The sequence below is a fragment of the Eurosta solidaginis genome, chromosome 4, assembly GCF_040869045.1.
Source record: "Eurosta solidaginis isolate ZX-2024a chromosome 4, ASM4086904v1, whole genome shotgun sequence".
NCBI classification, from domain to species: Eukaryota; Metazoa; Arthropoda; class Insecta; order Diptera; family Tephritidae; genus Eurosta; species Eurosta solidaginis.
This window is the reverse complement of record NC_090322.1, coordinates 21743012-21760508: the sequence shown is the minus strand read 5'-3', so window position 1 is coordinate 21760508 and position 17497 is coordinate 21743012. Positions and strand designations below refer to the sequence as shown.

The window sequence follows — 17497 nt, the reverse complement described above, 5'->3', positions numbered from 1 at the left end:
GATCGAAATTTAGCATCCATCCGTGCACAAGCATCAGCCGCTTTCAAAGCTAGACATGATTACGACTCGAGACGACAGCTCGAGGATGGAACTAGTTGTAAGAAATATGAGGTAGGCGATTATGTGATGATAAGGAATATAGATACGACTGCCGGAGTCAATAAGAAATTTATACCTAAATACAAGGGACCGTACACTATTCATAAAGTCTTAAGCTGCAGACATTGGTGCTTTATCGGTAACCGTATCGGTAACCTTATAACAGCTGATTCGACCAACCTTATGGGAATCAATGCAATCGATTATTGGTGCCGCTAAGGTCGTAACCGTATCGTAGCCAACCAATTGGTTTTTGGTTATCGTCGTAACGATAAACAGCTGATTACGTTAGGGATACGACATACGGCACCAATGACTCCCGCTTTAGGGAATGATCGATATGTCGTCCGCGATATTGAGACCTGTCAGTTGATACAGTTATTATATGACGGGGTTGTGGAAGCTCGCCGCATCCAACGGTGGCTAATCACTTTAAGGATGGAGGTTCTGAAGTAGATCCTTTAGAAATTATTTAGACATTCGTATGTAAAGAAAAAAGGTAAATATATCTATGATCGAGGCCGATCTATTGGCAGATTGGCCAAGCTGTAAACCCATTATGTACATGTAGCTTAAGTTACTTGAAGTTAAGCAACCCTATTGTAAATATTGTAAAAATATCGATATGAAAATAGTGGCAACCTTGGAAATAAATATGGTGGCCGGCACTTCCGGTAAATCTAGAGACTAGAAAAGTCGTATTCCAACTTAACCACTAAACACCGTATAAAATAATTGAAATACTTAACCAATTTACACGTGTAAAAAACACGGATAGTATCGCTATTATTATTATTATTTTTTTTAATTTGGTTGGTTTGAAAAATCTAAAATTTAGAGACTTGAGATGAGACTGAATAACAGGTTATGTGCACTTGAGGCGTAGCATCAGAAACGCATCAGATAACGTTCAAATTGTCTCCATTTAACTGGTTCAGCGCGGTACCTAGTCACAAGAAAATCCCAATAAAATTTTGTTTCCCCCTTGTAAGCCAAACTTGTGGTGTTTTTATTTGATAATTTGTATTTTCCTTTCCTATTAATTATTTTGTTTATCTCTTCCGATACCAGGGGCCCGGCACATGCCATGTTTAACTATGACAACAACTTGAGCTGGAGTAATTTGGGAAAAACAGTATTAAAATAAATAAATAAAGGTAAGGCCCGATAACCTCCGAAGAGATTTTATGCCGAGCTTCTCTTCGAATTTGCGTCGTGATCCTTTTATTTTTCCCTACAATTTGGCGGGACAGGACCTACTTGTTTGATGCCGACTCCGAGCGGCATCTGCAAGGCAGATGAGTTTTCACTGAGAGCTTTTCATGGCAGAAATACACTCGGAGTGCTCGACTAATACTGCAGAGGGCAACCGCGCTTAGAAAAATTTTCTTCTAATTCTACCATCACACCACGGCGACCGCCAACAATTCCAATATAGTAAGTAATCACAAATAACTTACCCAGATGTCGCATTCACGAGTTCAAAATTGCTTCGTTCTGCGCATATACGTCACAGTTGCCTACTTAAGCGAATGAAAGAAAGAGAAAAAAACAAGAGCTAAAGGAAAATTACGTACTAACTGACCATAATCATGTTAAAAATTGTGAATACTTAAACACCTTCAAAAAAAGTTTATTAGAATATTGCAAAACCCTTCAAATAAGATAAAATATTTTGTATCTTTATTTCATGTTACTGATCCTTGAGCGTACATGGCAATCCAAATAGACACAGAGGAACCTTATGCATCAAGTCAAATACATATTTCGCTCGCAATCAAATTTACATGAAATCTGGTACAGGGAGGATTGGAAACACGTCCTTTCCAACCGTCCGATAAGAGTGGCTCATTCTGCTGAGAGCATAAATAATAAAACTGTGTAATCATACGTCTTGTAGTAGGGCAGGATTGAAAACACGTCCTTCCAACCTCCCAATGAGATGACTCCGTTGGGACCACCAGTTCCCGTGCTGATCGGAATCTCATGCATTCCGACACCCCAAATTCTAGATTAAACTGGAAGCCTTAACGTCTGAAGGCAGCACTGAACCACAACACCAATCTATTTTTGAAACTATTGAGGAATGCGACGAATTACGAATAGTTGACTTGTTATCCAGCACAATACCCCAAATAGTGGAAGTGCAGCTAAGTGACGAGCTACCAAAGAAAATTTGTTGTAAATGCTTGCACCAATTGATAAGTGTGTATCGGTTCCAAAAATTGTGCGTGCAGTCCGACCATAGGATGCAAGAAATGGTTTCTAAAAAATGGGATGATTTAAACATGTCGATGATGGAGGCAGCAATTGAAGATGAAGTATTAACAAACGACACAGATTCATACCCGTTAAGCAGTTGCCAGCCCAAATGCACTGCTCAAAACTCACTTCTTCCAGAAACCGAAAAGGTTCTTGAAGGCAGACAGCAAGCAATTGAGTCGGAATCAGCACAATGGAGTACTGCTGAACATTTACTAAAAAACGAACAATTGCTGGATTATTGTGAAAATTCGCAAGACGAGTTAAGCGAATTTATCAAAAACGGGCCCATTGAAAATGATGAAGAAAATACTGAATGTAGCGACACAATCCATTCAACAACCTGTGTTACGAAGGAGGAATTTACAACGGAAGAGCACAAAGTAACTGTGCCGTAAGTATGATAAGGAGTATATTGCTAACTTTCTGTTTTATGTATGTATATCGCGCCTATTAGCGCGTCCCCAGCTAACATAGGATACCATAAGGAGCTGCGTTAGGATACCCAGCGCAATGCCCGCATCATTTAAGTGCGACTCGGAAAATGCTCGAATTGGAGCGTATTCGACGTAGAAAATATTCTTTGAAAATGTAAGAAAAAGTGCTCCTTTTTGGGAGACTCATTCCTTCTACTTTGATAGACTAAAATTGAGTGCACTACAAAACTGCATACTTCGAGATTTTCGTGCAAATTTTGATACTTCTCGATTATTGAAATTTTTCGAAAACTTCTTTTTGGTTCGCGTAGTTTCGGCTGGACAATATTATGTTTGAATTTCTGTTTGTGATAGAAACCGACAGTCCATGGAAGCCCTACTACATCGCACGTTTAATTGTAAATTGATTAAACTCAAAATTTTGACTTTTAGATTTTTCGATATACCAACAAAACCAACTAAGAAGATTATCAACAACAGCGGGTTAGGGGGTCAGAATATACCCGCGGTAGGTATGCCTGTCGTAGGAGGCGACTAAAATACCAGACTCAAGGGGCTGTGTAGCGCAACCCTTCAGGTTGCTAGCGCAATATATAGCTTCTCCAAACCCAATTGTCTACCTCACCTATCCGCGGCGAATCCTGTTACACTAACAGACGAGGCTCTGGCGACCCCAAGCTTCTCATGGAACTTGTGGGTGGGGAGGCAGGGATGGCCTGAAGGCTTAATTTGGCCACATAAATCGTTCCCGAGATGGTCGGGCTAGCACCTTAATGGTGCTGTTTTACCGGAGCGTACCGGATCTGTATCCGGCAAAGGACCATCACATCGATAACACTCCCCAAAGCCTTCGGGGAGCAACCGTATCGCTACAACAACAACAACAAGATTATGCTGACATTTATAGAATACTCAGAAAGACAAAAATAGGGGGCATATATGCCTTTGAATCTAAATTCTATAATGGAACTCTATGAAAAAGTAAAACTTTGTTTACGTTTTCCCAACAAAATAAAATTTTGAATTACATCTGTTTACAATAAAATTGGCCACATATTGGAACGAGGTTACAATTTTGAGTTAAGTGCAAAACAAGGCTGTTTGTTTATATTTTTGGTGTTTGCATTTTATCCGTTAAGCCTTATTCAAAGGAAAATTTGTCGATTTGGGGCAAATATTTTTACCATTTAGTTTGAAAGATTTGTAAAATTTTATAATATAAGGTCATGATACGCCTAGAAGGTTTAATGTGGTCATGTTAATCGTTTCCGAGATGGTCGCGCTATTACGTTAATGGTGCTGGGCTACCGGAACGGGCCGGATCTATATTCGGCAAAGGACTATTAACACCGATAACACTCCCCAAAGCCTGTATGTATCGTTAATACAAGATGATTCAAGCTTTAAGGTGATATATACATATTTGTTTATATTTTATACAAAAAAATTGGGACATTTCCTAAAAGCTATCTAGGATTTAACCATTTTTCCCGTTTTTCACAGTTTGACGTCCTTTTTATGTAACATTTCATTAAAAAAAAAAAAATACGTTTAAACATTTATTCTCAAAGAACTATTTATCCCGAGTAAGAAAAGTCTTAGTTTACCAAAATCGGTTTATAAATGTTTAAGTTACGATGCTTATTGTAAACAAGAAAATTGAACTCCCACCATGAAGTCGATGTTGTGCCGTGCGGTTTTAGCACAATTACATTAGTCGTTGACAAGCAACATCGCGTAAAATTATAGACTAATTAAGCCGTTAAAGAAGCTTTTAACAATTTCTTCGACCGCGCGAATGATAAAAGTGTTTTGGTATGAACCAGAATACCCCTGTCCAGTTAACTCAAAAAATGGAAAACTGAAAAATGCAACAATCGACCTTTACCATTTTCAACCCCAATGGTTTGGCATCGTCAAATTTTCCATAAGGAAGAAGATTGCTATTTCTGCCAAACAAACAGCGTTGGTCGCCACTATAAAACCCGTGACCGCAAAAAATATGCTGAGGTAGTAACCGTATCTCACCCAATAGAGGAAGAAAAAAACGAATATTTTTGTTGCAAATCTTGAATCGAAACATGCATTGGAATCTGAAAAATAAAATCTGACAGTTCAGAAATGAAAAGGAATTTCTTCCAACTGGGGTTCTAACAACGGAACGTCGTGTAGTCTCAAAAGAAGATTTTCGGGACCTTGTGCGTGATTTAGGATTGTCTTGGAGGCAGACAGAAATTTTGTTGTGTTTGTTGGTCAGGAAATATGAAAATTTTTTTCTGACAAAAAATGTTTCGAAAAATTTAACTCAATCGAACAAAGAGCGTTGAAGGGCTTTATTTCTTTGTGTGAAAACTTACTTGGAAACAACAGGAGTGATGACTATGTTGAAGTAGTAAATCAGTTTTTAAAGGTTTATGAAGAAATAGGATGCAGAATGTCAATCAAAATCCGTTTTTAACATACCCATTTGGATTTCTTCCCCGAAAATCTTGGAAAATTCAGTGATGAACAAGCAGAACGATTTCACCAGGAAATATCAGCGATTCGGTGGGGGAATGGGGAATGGGGGATTCCCTGGGCCCGGAGTTTCGCAAAGGCCCGCGATTTAGAGGTACCAAGACATTTTTTTTAATTTAGGAGAGTCTTTAGTTGTTCCATGTCCAAATTTTAAGCCGAATTTCAAAAGCAACGAATATTGATAATGATTTTTTGCCTGGGCCTGAGGAGACAATAAAAACATCAAACAACAAGTAAGGAAGGTTAAGTTCGGGTGTAACCGAACATTACATACTCAGTTGAGAGCTATGGTGACAACATAAGGGAAAATAACCATGTAGGAAAATGAACCGAGGGAAACCCTGGAATGTGTTTGTATGACATGTGTATCAAATGAAAGGCATTAAAGAGTATTTTATGAGGGAGTGGGCCATAGTTCTATAGGTGGACGCCATTTAGGGATATAGCCATAAAGGTGGATCAGGTTGACTCTAGAATGCGTTTGTACGATATGGGTATCAAATGAAAGGTGTTAATGAGTATTTTAAAAGGGAGTAACCCTTAGTTCCATAGGTGGACGCCGTTTCGAGATATCGCCATAAAGGTGGACCAGGGGTGACCCTAGAATTTGTTTGTACAATATAGGTATCAAAAGAAAGGTGTTAATGAGTGTTTTAAAAGGGAGTGATGGTAGTTGTATAAGTGGTCGCCTTTTTGAGATATAGCCATAAAGGTGGATCAGGTTGACTCTAGAATGCGTTTGTACGATATGGGTATCAAATGAAAGGTGTTAATGAGTATTTTAAAAGGGAGTAATCCTTAGTTCCATAGGTGGACGCCGTTTCGAGATACCGCCATAAAGGTGGACCAGGGGTGACCCTAGAATTTGTTTGTACAATATGGGTATCAAAAGAAAGGTGTTAACGAATATTTTAAAAGGGAGTAATCCTTAGTTCCATAGGTGGACGCCGTTTCGAGATATCGCCATAAAGGTGGACCAGGGGTGACCCTAGAATTTGTTTGTACGATATGGGTATCAAATTAAAGGTATTAAGGAGGGTTTTAAAAAGGAGTGGTGGTAGTTGTATAGGTGGTCGCCTTTTCGAGATATCGCCATAAAGGTGGACCAGGGGTGACTCTAGAATGAGTTTGTACGATATGGGTATCAAATGAAAGGTGTTAATGAGTATTTTAAAAGGGAGTAATCCTTAGTTCCACAGGTAGACGCCGTTTCGAGATATCGCCACAAAGGTGGACCAGGTGTGACCCTAGAATTTGTTTGTATAATATTGGTATCAAAAGAAAGGTGTTAATGAGTATTTTAAAAGGGAGTGATGCTTAGTTTCACAGGTGGACGCCGTTTCGAGATATCGCCATAAAGGTGGACCAGGTGTGACCCTAGAATGCGTTTGTACAATATGGGTATCAAACGAAAGATGTTAATGAGTATTTTAAAAGGGAGTAATCCTTAGTTCCATAGGTGGACGCCGTTTCGAGATATCGCCATAAAGGTGGACCAGGGGTGACCCTAGAATTTGTTTGTACAATATGGGTATCAATAGAAAGGTGTTAATGAGTATTTGAAAAGGGAGTGATGCTTAGTTCCAGAGGTGGACACCGTTTCGAGATATCGCCATAAAGGTGGACCAGGTGTGACCCTAGAATTTGTTTGTACGATATGGGTATCAAATTAAAGGTATTAATGAGGGTTTTAAAAGGGAGAGGTGGTAGTTGTATAGGTGGTCGCCTTTTCGAGATATCGCCATAAAGGTGGACCAGGGGTGATTCTAGAATGCGTTTGTACGATATGGGTATCAAATGAAAGGTGTTAATGAGTATTTTAAAAGGGAGTAATCCTTAGTTCCATAGGTGGACGCCGTTTCGAGATATCGCCACAAAGGTGGACCAGGGGTGACCCTAGAATTTGTTTGTACAATATGGGCATCAAACGAATGGTGTTAATGAGTATTTTAAAAGGAGTAATCCTTAGTTCCATAGGTGGACGCCGTTTCGAGATATCGCCACAAAGGTGGACCAGGGGTGACCCTAGAATTTGTTTGTACAATATGGGCATCAAACGAATGGTGTTAATGAGTATTTTAAAAGGGAGTAATCCTTAGTTCCATAGGTGGACGCCGTTTCGAGATATCGCCACAAAGGTGGACCAGGGGTGACCCTAGAATTTGTTTGTACAATATGGGTATCAAAAGAAAGGTGTTAATGAGTATTTTAAAAGGGAGTGGGCCTTAGTTCTATAGGTGGACGCCGTTTCGAAATATCGCCATAAAGGTGGACCAGGGTGACTCTAGAATGTGTTTGTACGATATGGGTATCAAATTAAAGGTATTAATGAGAGTTTTAAAAGGGAGTGGTGGTAGTTGTATATGTGAAGGCGTTTTCCAGATCGCGACCAAAATGTGGACCAGGGTGACACAGAACATCATCTGTTGGATACCGCTAATTTATTTATATATGTAATACCTGCCAAGATTTTAAGGGTTTTTTATTTCGCCCTGCGGAACTTTTTCATTTTCTTCTACTTAATATGGTAGGTGTCACAACCATTTTATAAAGTTTTTTCTAAAGTTATATTTCGTGTCAATAAACCAATCCAATTACCTCACCATGTTTCATCCCTTTTTTCGTATTTGGTATAGAATTATGGCATTTTTTTCATTTTTCGTAATTTTCGATATCCGATATCATTGTCGGATTTCGTTCATTTTTCATACCAAAATAAAGTGAGTTCAAGTAAGTACGTGAACTAAGTTCATTAAAGATATGTCGATTTTTGCTCAAGTTATCGTGTTAACGGCCATGCGGAAGGACAGACGAACGACTGTGTATAAAAACTGGGCGTGGCATAAACCGATTTCGCCCGTTTTCACAGAAAACAGTTAACAGCATAAAATCTATGCCCCTACCAAATTTCAAAAGGATTGGTTAATTTTTGTTCGACTTATGGCGTTAAAAGTATCCTAGACAAATTAAATGAAAAAGGGCGGAGCCACGCCCATTTTGAAATTTTCTTTTATTTTTGTATTTTGTTGCACCATGTCATTACTGGAGTTGAATGTTGACATAATTTACTTATATACTGTAAAGATATTAAATTTTTTGTTAAAATTTTACTTTAAAAAAAATTTTTTTTTAAATTATCTTCTTTTAAAAGTGGGCGGTGCCACGCCCATTGTCCAAAATTTTACTAATTTTCTATTCTGCGTCATAAATTCAACTCATCTACCAATTTTCGTCCCTTTATCTGTCTTTGGTAATGAATTATCGCACTTTTTCGGTTTTACGAAATTTTCGATATCGAAAAAGTGGGCGTGGTTATAGTCCGATATTGTTCATTTTAAATAGTGATCTGAGATGAGTGCTCAGGAACCTACGTACCAAATTTCATCAAGTTACCTCAAAATTTACTCAAGTTATCGTGTTAACGGCCATGCGGAAGGACAGACGGACGACTGTGTATAAAAACTGGGCGTGGCATCACCCGATTTCGCCCATTTCCACAGAAAACAGTTAACGCCATAAAATCTATGCCCCTACCAAATTTCAAAAGGATTGGTTAATTTTTGTTCGACTTATGGCGTTAAAAGTATCCTAGACAAATTAAATGAAAAAGGGCGGAGCCACGCCCATTTTTAAATTTTCTTTTATTTTTGTATTTTGTTGCACCATATCATTACTGGAGTTGAATCTTGACATAATTTACTTATATACTGTAAAGATATTAAATTTTTTGTTAAAATTTTACTTTAAAAAAAATTTTTTTTTAAAAGTGGGCGTGGTCCTTCTCCGATTTTGCTAATTTTTATCAAGCGTACATATAGTAATAAGAGTAACGTTCCTGCTAAATTTCATCATGATATCTTCAACGACTGCCAAATTACAGCTTGCAAAATTTTAAATTACCTTCTTTTAAAAGTGGGCGGTGCCACGCTCATTTTCCAAAATTTTACTAATTTTCTATTTTGCGTCATAAGTTCAACTCATCTACCAAGTTTCGTCGCTTTATCGGTCTTTTGTAATGAATTATCGCACTTTTTCGGTTTTTCGAAATTTTCGATATCGAAAAAGTGGGCGTGGTTATAGTCCGATATCGTTCATTTTAAATAGCGATCTGAGATGAGTGCTCAGGAACCTACATACCAAATTTCATCAAGATACCTCAAAATTTACTCAAGTTATCGTGTTAACGGACGGACGGACGGACGGACGGACGGACATGGCTCAATCAAATTTTTTTTCGATCCTGATTATTTTGATATATGGAAGTCTATATCTATCTCGATTCCTTTATATATGTACAACCAACCGTTATCCAATCAAACTTAATATACTCTGTGAGCTCTGCTCAACTGAGTATAAAAATGAATGTTTACATGAATCCGAAATCGTAAAGTTTTCGTGGTGACACTGATGAAGGTTTATCTTCAAAAAGTCTTCCAACAATACCACCAACTCTGTACCAAAGTCCAGATTATTTGAACGACTTCGATATCGGTACCGTGTATAAAGAGTTTTTGCTATCTGAAGAAGTCAACGAAGTAATTCGTCGAGGTAATCAAAAGTGTCCTTTTATTTTTCCACATGATTGTCATGACGAGGCATTTCCTACCTCGTTGTTAAAAAGAATCTTGCCAAATGGAGAGAAAATGGATCGTGACTGGTTAGTGTGGAGTGCCAGTAGCAATGCTTTTTATGGCCTACCATGTCGTCTATTAAGCACCAAATCGACCTAAAATTTGTTCTGCGGATATTCGAAATTCCAGGTATGGAAGAAGCTATACGATAAACTGCCAGCACACGAAAATACTCAAGATCACATTAAATATTATATCCAATCAATCTTTACAAAATCTAATTCAAAAGGTGGCTACAATTGATACACTTATCAATGAACAGCTAATCACTGAAACTCAAAAGTGGAAAGAAATTTTATATAGAATTTTGGACACTATTTTATTTTTTGGTGAAAGAGGCCTAGCTTTCAAAGGCGAAAGTATATATCTTGGTGCATGAAACGATGGACATTTTTTTGGGCAGCTAAGATCTCATAAGCCAATATGATCCGATACTTAGAGATCATTTGGAGAAAGTTAGAAATTCACAACAGCAGCACAAACGTTCACAAGTTCACTATCTCCCCAGACATTCAGAACCAGTTTATAGAAATACAAAGCACGTGAGGGAAACTATATTAGATCAAGGCAAAAAAGCCAAGTGTTTTGCTATTATCGTTGATGCTATGTCTGGTGCTAGTCACGTTGAATACCAAAAACTTTTATTTTCCGCCTTCGGATTATTGTTGTCGAGGTCAATACACGTCTTTTAACACCTCTCTCGATATTTTTGGACACGTATTAGCAGTGTTATTCTGTCATATAGAATTACCTGAGTTTTATATTTTTCCCTGCGGATTGTTTTGCGAATAATAAACTCTGCGTAATTTTTTGAGACATCTACTGTTATTTAGTCGCAGCTTAAGCAACTTGCTCATTGTATTGGTTCATAGCATAGAAGCGATTTGTTCCTGTGATGAGAGCTATGTTTGAGTCTGTGATTGGTAACGGGAAATAAATGCTGTCACAGGCAATCAGTCACGAATATTCCTTGTAAGCTGTCGCTGAAGTGTACTGTGATATTTCAGTAGCTGTGACATCACAGGTACACGGATATTTGCACTCTAATCTTTTGCACTATACCTGTCACTGTAGCTAGTGCAGAACGTTCTTTCCATTGTTTACTATATAGTTTGGCAGCTTAAGTAGAGATTATGTTGCGAATAGAGTGGAAGGCAGTGGACTAGGCAGTCGAATGTCATATAATGAAGGAATGGTGTTCGGAGATTTTTCAAAGTAAAAAAAAAAAAAATGATAAAAGCTTTAATATAAATAAAACTATTGTTTTAATAACAACAAAAATGCCATATATATTCTGTATACATAAATTTGTAAGGATTATCTCACTTTAAAATTTGAATTAAATAATCTAAAATTTTGCTTTGAAACTGAGTCGAGAACTGTGCGTGTGAATGTGCGAATTTTCACCGATCAGCTGTTAGTTGCGCTACTTGGTAAAATTTACAATGGTTCTTTCAGCGTCCTTTCAAGAATCAAAAACTTTCATAGATCGTGTTCATCTCAAGAGCGAGTTTTAGGACTTGCCACACTTTGTGTTGAATCCGTTTTGGTAAGATAGTTAAATTTTCATATTATTATAAAAATTTTGCACCGAAAAAAGCATGTTAAGCCACTCTTTCTATATTGAATAATTAAAATTTATAATCATCATTAAATTTATCAGACATGTATTAAAATGTTACCAAATAACTAGAAAATATTATTTGAAACCATATGTGGCTGTTAAAAGAGAATTTTATTTCTACGTTACAATAAAAAAGTATAAATAGTAAATATTCTGTGTTAATTTTATTGTCAGCTCTTAGTCCAAAAATCATTTAGTTGATTTGGCAAACATTTTTTTGATGTAATCCATCAATAATGATTCATGAATGAGACGGCATTAATTCCAGTTAATCAAATGTATTAGTGGATTTTTTATAGGGGACCCGTAAATTGTATAGCCCCGGCCCGGATTCTCTCTCCACGGCCCTGGCTGTACTAATTCTATACTGAAATCATATACACGATCCTGAAGTGGCACGACATCGACTTCATGGTGGGAGTTTAATTTTCTTGTTTACAACAAACGAGGTAACTTAAACATTTATCAACCCATTTTGATAAATCATGACTTTTCTTACTCGGGATTAAGAGGTCTTTGAGAATGAATGTAAAAAAGTAAATAAAGACGTCAAACTGTGAAAAACGAAAAAAAGGGTAAATCTTAGATAACTTTTATATCTCTATATCAACACTCAAATTGATATTTTAAGAATTATTAATTTGAAGTTTAAAGTATAAAAATTTATTATATTGTAAGATGGTAACTCTGGAAACGGTTAGTGAATTGTATTATTATTGTATTGTAATAGATTACGAAATACATAATATTGAGAATGAATGCAACTGTGTAAAAGAAGAAGAGAGATGATGGTCAACTTCATTCTAATTTTTACGAATAGTTTGACAAAATCATATTTATTGTTTGAGTGAAAACATTTTTCGATACGTGATCGTATTACACGATATGGGCCCAGATCATAAGAAAACGCTCAACAAATTTTTATTTTCGCCTTGTCAGCATGGCTTGAAGTAATTATACTCAGTTGAGCAGAGCTCACAGAGTATATTAAGTTTGATTGGATAACGGTTGGTTGTACATATATAAAGGAATCGAGATAGATATAGACTTCCATATATCAAAATAATCAGGATCGAAAAAAAATTTGATTGAGCCATGTCCGTCCGTCCGTCCGTCCGTCCGTCCGTCAACACGATAACTTGAGTAAATTTTGAGGTATCTTGATGAAATTTGGTATGTAGATTCCTGGGCACTCATCTCAGATCGCTATTTAAAATGAACGATATCGGACTATAACCACGCCCACTTTTTCGATATCGAAAATTTCGAAAAACCGAAAAAATGCGATAATTCATTGCCAAAGGCGGTTAAAGCGATGAAACTTGGCAGATGGGTTGACGTTATGACACAGAATAGAAAATTAGTAAGATTTTGGACAATGGGCGTGGCACCGCCCACTTTTACAAGAAGGTAATTTAAAAGTTTTGCAAGCTGTAATTTGGCAGTCGTTGAAGATATCTTGATGAATTTTGGCACGAACGCTACTACTATTACTATATATGTGCTAAATAAAAATTAGCAAAATTGGATGAAGAACGCGCCCACTTTTTAAAAAAAATTTTTTTTAAATTCAAATTTTAACAAAAAATTTAATATCTTTACTGTATATAAGTAAATTAAGTCAAAATTCAACTCCTGTAATGATATGATGCAACAAAATACAAAAATAAAAGAAAATTTCAAAATGGGCGTGGCTCCGCCCAGTTTCATTTAGTTTGTCTAGAATACTTTTAATGCCATAAGTCGAACAAAAATTTACCAATCCTTCTCAAATTTGGTAGGGACATAGATTCTATGACGGTAACTGTTCTCTGTGAAAATGGGCGAAATCGGTGGAAGCCACGCCCAGTTTTTATACACAGTCCACCGTCTGTCCTTCCGCTCGGCCGTTAACACAATAACTTGAGCAAACAACGATATATTTTTACTAAACTTAGCCCACCTACTTACCTGAACTCACTTTATCTTGGTATAAAAAATGGCCGAAATCCGACCATAACCACGCCCACTTTATCGATATCGAAAATTACGAAAAATGAAAAAAATGCCATAATTCTATACCAAATAGGAAAAAAGGGATGAAAAATGGTAACTGGATTGGTTTATTGACGCAAAATATAACTTTGGAAAAAACTTTGTAAAATGGGTGTGACACCTACCATATTAAGTAGAAGAAAATGAAAAAGTTCTACAAGGCGAAATCAACAGCCCTTGAAATCTTGGCAGGAATACTGTTAGTGGTATTGCATATATAAATAAATTAGCAGTACCCGACAGATGATTTTCTGGATCACCTGGTCCACATTTTGGTCGATATCGCGAGAACACCTTCACATATACATCTAAGGGCCACTCGCTTTTAAAACCCTCATTAATACCTTTAATTTGATATCCATATCGTACAAACACATTCTAGAGTCACCCCTGGCCTACCCTAATGGCGATATCTCGAAAAGGCGTCCACCTAGACCTAATGCCCACTCCCTCTTAAAATGCTCAGTAACACCTTTCGTTTGATACCCATATCGTACAAACATTCTAGAGTCACCTCTGGCCCGCCCTAATGGCAATATCTCGAAAAGGCGTCCACCTATAGACCTAATGTCCACTCCCTCTTAAAATGCTCAGTAACATATAAAGACTCCATAAATGGAATGTCTTCTTACGTGCAATTATGCACCATTACACACAAATACGCTTTAATTAAAACACACATACACGTATATTTTATAATTATTTATATTAATATTTTATTTAATAATTAAAATGTATTTTTTTAAAATTTGATTATTAATTTACATATAAGATGAACAACGATACTTCACATTCGATCACCTTCAATTCAAATTACCAAAACTCAAACTAAATTATTTTTTTCACCTCGCCTACTATGCATTTGAAAAATCCAAATATTTTCAATTGCATACTAAGCTCAATACACACAAGTGCGCAAGGTGGAAGTGTATTATATCACCCTCCTTTCGAAAAGAAGGATGTGACAAATTGATCAGTTTTGTCACGTCCTTCTTGCTTATTCAGCTGCAAGATTAATTGTTTTGAATGAACGAATATGCATTATTTAGAAAAAAAAACCAGACTAACTTATTTATTAATTATTATTATTACTACTATGTTAATACTATATTAGGTTAATACTACATTAAGTAATTTACAAATAATTACTAACTTATATTCTAAACATTATGTTAATAATTCAAATATTAAATTCAATTTGTATTATTAAACAATTTATTCATTTAGTATTTTTTTTTTTTTTGAATTTTTTTTTTTTTAATTTTCATTAATCCAACAACTAAATTTTAGTCTATGCTAAAACTAAAATATAAGAATATTTATTTTATCTTATGTATTCTATTTTTATGTACTAATTTTTTCTTTTTAATTTTGTTATCAAAAATTGTTACATTAACTCCATCAATTTTTGTTATAGTGTAGGGGCCCTGATATATGTTTGCATGTTTATCTCTAGGTTCTTTTTTTTTATTAGAACTCGATCATTTATATTAATAGTCAAAGGTTTTGTTGTTTTATCGTAAACATTTTTATTTCTAATTTTATGTTTATTAATTAATTCTTTTGCAAGTAGATGTGACTTTTGCATACGATATTTTACCTCTTTTGCATAATTTTCAACATTATAAATTGGATCTATATTTTCCTTCTTTAACTCATTTGGCAAAGTAACTTTTCTACCAAATACTAATTCAAAAGGTGTAAATAGATTATCAAAAACAGTACTTGTTGTTGTATTATGCAAAAATGTAAAATATTTTAAATAAACGTCCCATTCGGGAAATGAATCGTCAAGGTAAGCTCTTAAATATTCGTTAAATACACGATGATTCCTTTCAATAGTACCAACAGTTTCATGATGATAAGGTGTTGAAAAATTATGCTCAATTTTCAAAAGTTTAGTCAATTCCGCAAAAATTTCATTTTTAAATTCTGTACCTAAATCTGATTTAATAGATTTCATTATTCCATAAATTAAAATAAAACTTTCAAAAATTGCAGATGCAACTGTTTTTGCACTCTTATCTGGAATAGCTATTGTAACTAAATATTTGCTCAAATCGCACATAATGGTAACTGCGAACTTATTCCCATTATTCGACTCAGGCAAAGGTCCTATCGTGTCTATAACTACTATATCAAAAGGCTTGCAAGGTGTTGGTGTAAGCACCATATTTTCTTTTGTTTTGGGCTTAACTTTGTTTAACAGGCATTTTTCACAATTTTTCACAAATTTAGCAATATCGCGCGTCATATTTTTCCAAAAATGTTTTGTACGTATTTTCGCGTATAACTTCTTATATCCACAATGACCACCTGATATTGGATCATTATGATAAACTGTCATAAGTTTTAATTTCGTGTCTTCATCAGTTACCGTCTCTACTGGCTCTGTCAATATAATTATTAAATGTTTTAAAATTTTATTCCCGGTTTCTTTAAAATTTGCAATAGTAAAATGATGAAAAATATTATCATCTTTCTGCCATTCAATATTCTTAATATTGTGATTGCCGGCATTATGTTCCAGCCTCAAAAGTAGCTCATCTAAATTCACTATTTTGTTAACAATCTCAAAATTAAGTAGCTCGAGCTTTTTATGTTTTAAGTGCGCACATATTTCTATATTACTAATATCACCATTCTTATCATAATTTATATTCGACTTTATTCTCGGGATTTTATTTGAAAAATTATAAGCAAATTTGTCGTAAACTTGTAATGTTTCTGTCTGTATTTGTCGGTTATCGTTTTGTATCTGTATTTCCTCTTTTTGCTTTGTCATTGACCTTGTTTGTACTGCCAATATATGTTTAGTCGAATTTTTTAACTCATCTATAGTTATACGAGAAAGAGCATCTGCACCTACATTCGCTTTACCTTTTATATACTCTATAGTAAAATTATACTCAGATAACTCTAAACGTATTCTAGACAGTTTTGACGTAGGATCTTTCATATTAAATAAATAAACTAACGGCCGATGATCTGATCTCACTATAAAGTGTGTACCATAAACGTATGGCCGAAACTGCTTAACTGCAAAATATATTGCCAAAAGTTCTAATTCGATAATTGCTTTATTTTGTTCAGACTTGCTAAATGCTTTTGAAGCGAAACAAATTGGTAAATCGTTACCATTATGATCTTGACTCAATATCGCACCACACCCAATTTTCGAAGCATCAACTGTTATTAGAAATTCTTTAGTGAAATCTGGATATTGCAAAAGTTTTGGAGACATTAAACTTTTTCTTAGTTTCTCAAATGCCAGCTCGCACGAGGTATCCCAATTAAATTCAACATTTTTCCGACTCAAACGATTCAAAGGTGCCGCTAAACAAGCAAAATTAGGTATAAATCTCCTATAATAGTTTGCAAATGCAACAAATCTTCTAACTGCGTCTTTGTCACGCGGCTTAGGATACTTTTTAATTGCCTCTATTTTTGAATCATCAGGTAACAAACCCTTTGCTGAACATTTATGCCCCAAAAATGTTACCTCAGATCTAAGAAAATTACATTTATTAGGATTAAGCCGCAAATTAAACTTTCTGCATGTCTCAAAAACTTTCTCCAAATTTTTTAAATGATGGGTCTCACTACATCCAATGACTATAATATCGTCTATATACATAAAGGCTTGATTAGGTGCAATACCGGAAAATGCTATTGACATCATTCTTGAAAATGAGTTAGGAGCAACATTTAGTCCAAATGGTAAAACTTTCCAACGAAAAGATCCACGATCTGTACTAAATGATGTTATATCTCTCGAATCTTTATGTAATGGAATTTGATGGAAACCCGAAAAAAGATCCAAAGTCGAAAAATATTTAGCTCGACCAAGGTTATCCAAAATATCATCAACACGTGCCAAAGGAAATTTATCT

At 35.5% G+C, this 17497-nt stretch overlaps 2 protein-coding genes across 2 annotated transcripts in view; both read left to right on the top strand.

Moving 5' to 3' along the window:
- LOC137249247 (zinc finger protein 345-like) overlaps nucleotides 1–1266 on the top strand; it is a 70957-nt gene extending 69691 nt beyond the window's left edge. Inside the window, exon 9 of the transcript XR_010952301.1 lies at nucleotides 1171–1266. The gene's annotated coding sequence lies outside the window, so the exon portion shown is untranslated. The remainder of the gene's footprint in view (nucleotides 1–1170) is intronic.
- A 27-nt stretch (nucleotides 1267–1293) lies between these two features.
- The window catches only part of LOC137248425 (zinc finger protein 91-like), a 191521-nt gene continuing 175317 nt past the window's right edge, over nucleotides 1294–17497 (top strand). The window contains exon 1 of the mRNA XM_067779363.1: nucleotides 1294–2755. Coding sequence (XP_067635464.1) covers nucleotides 2349–2755 — 407 coding nt within the window. The 5' untranslated portion in view covers nucleotides 1294–2348. The remainder of the gene's footprint in view (nucleotides 2756–17497) is intronic.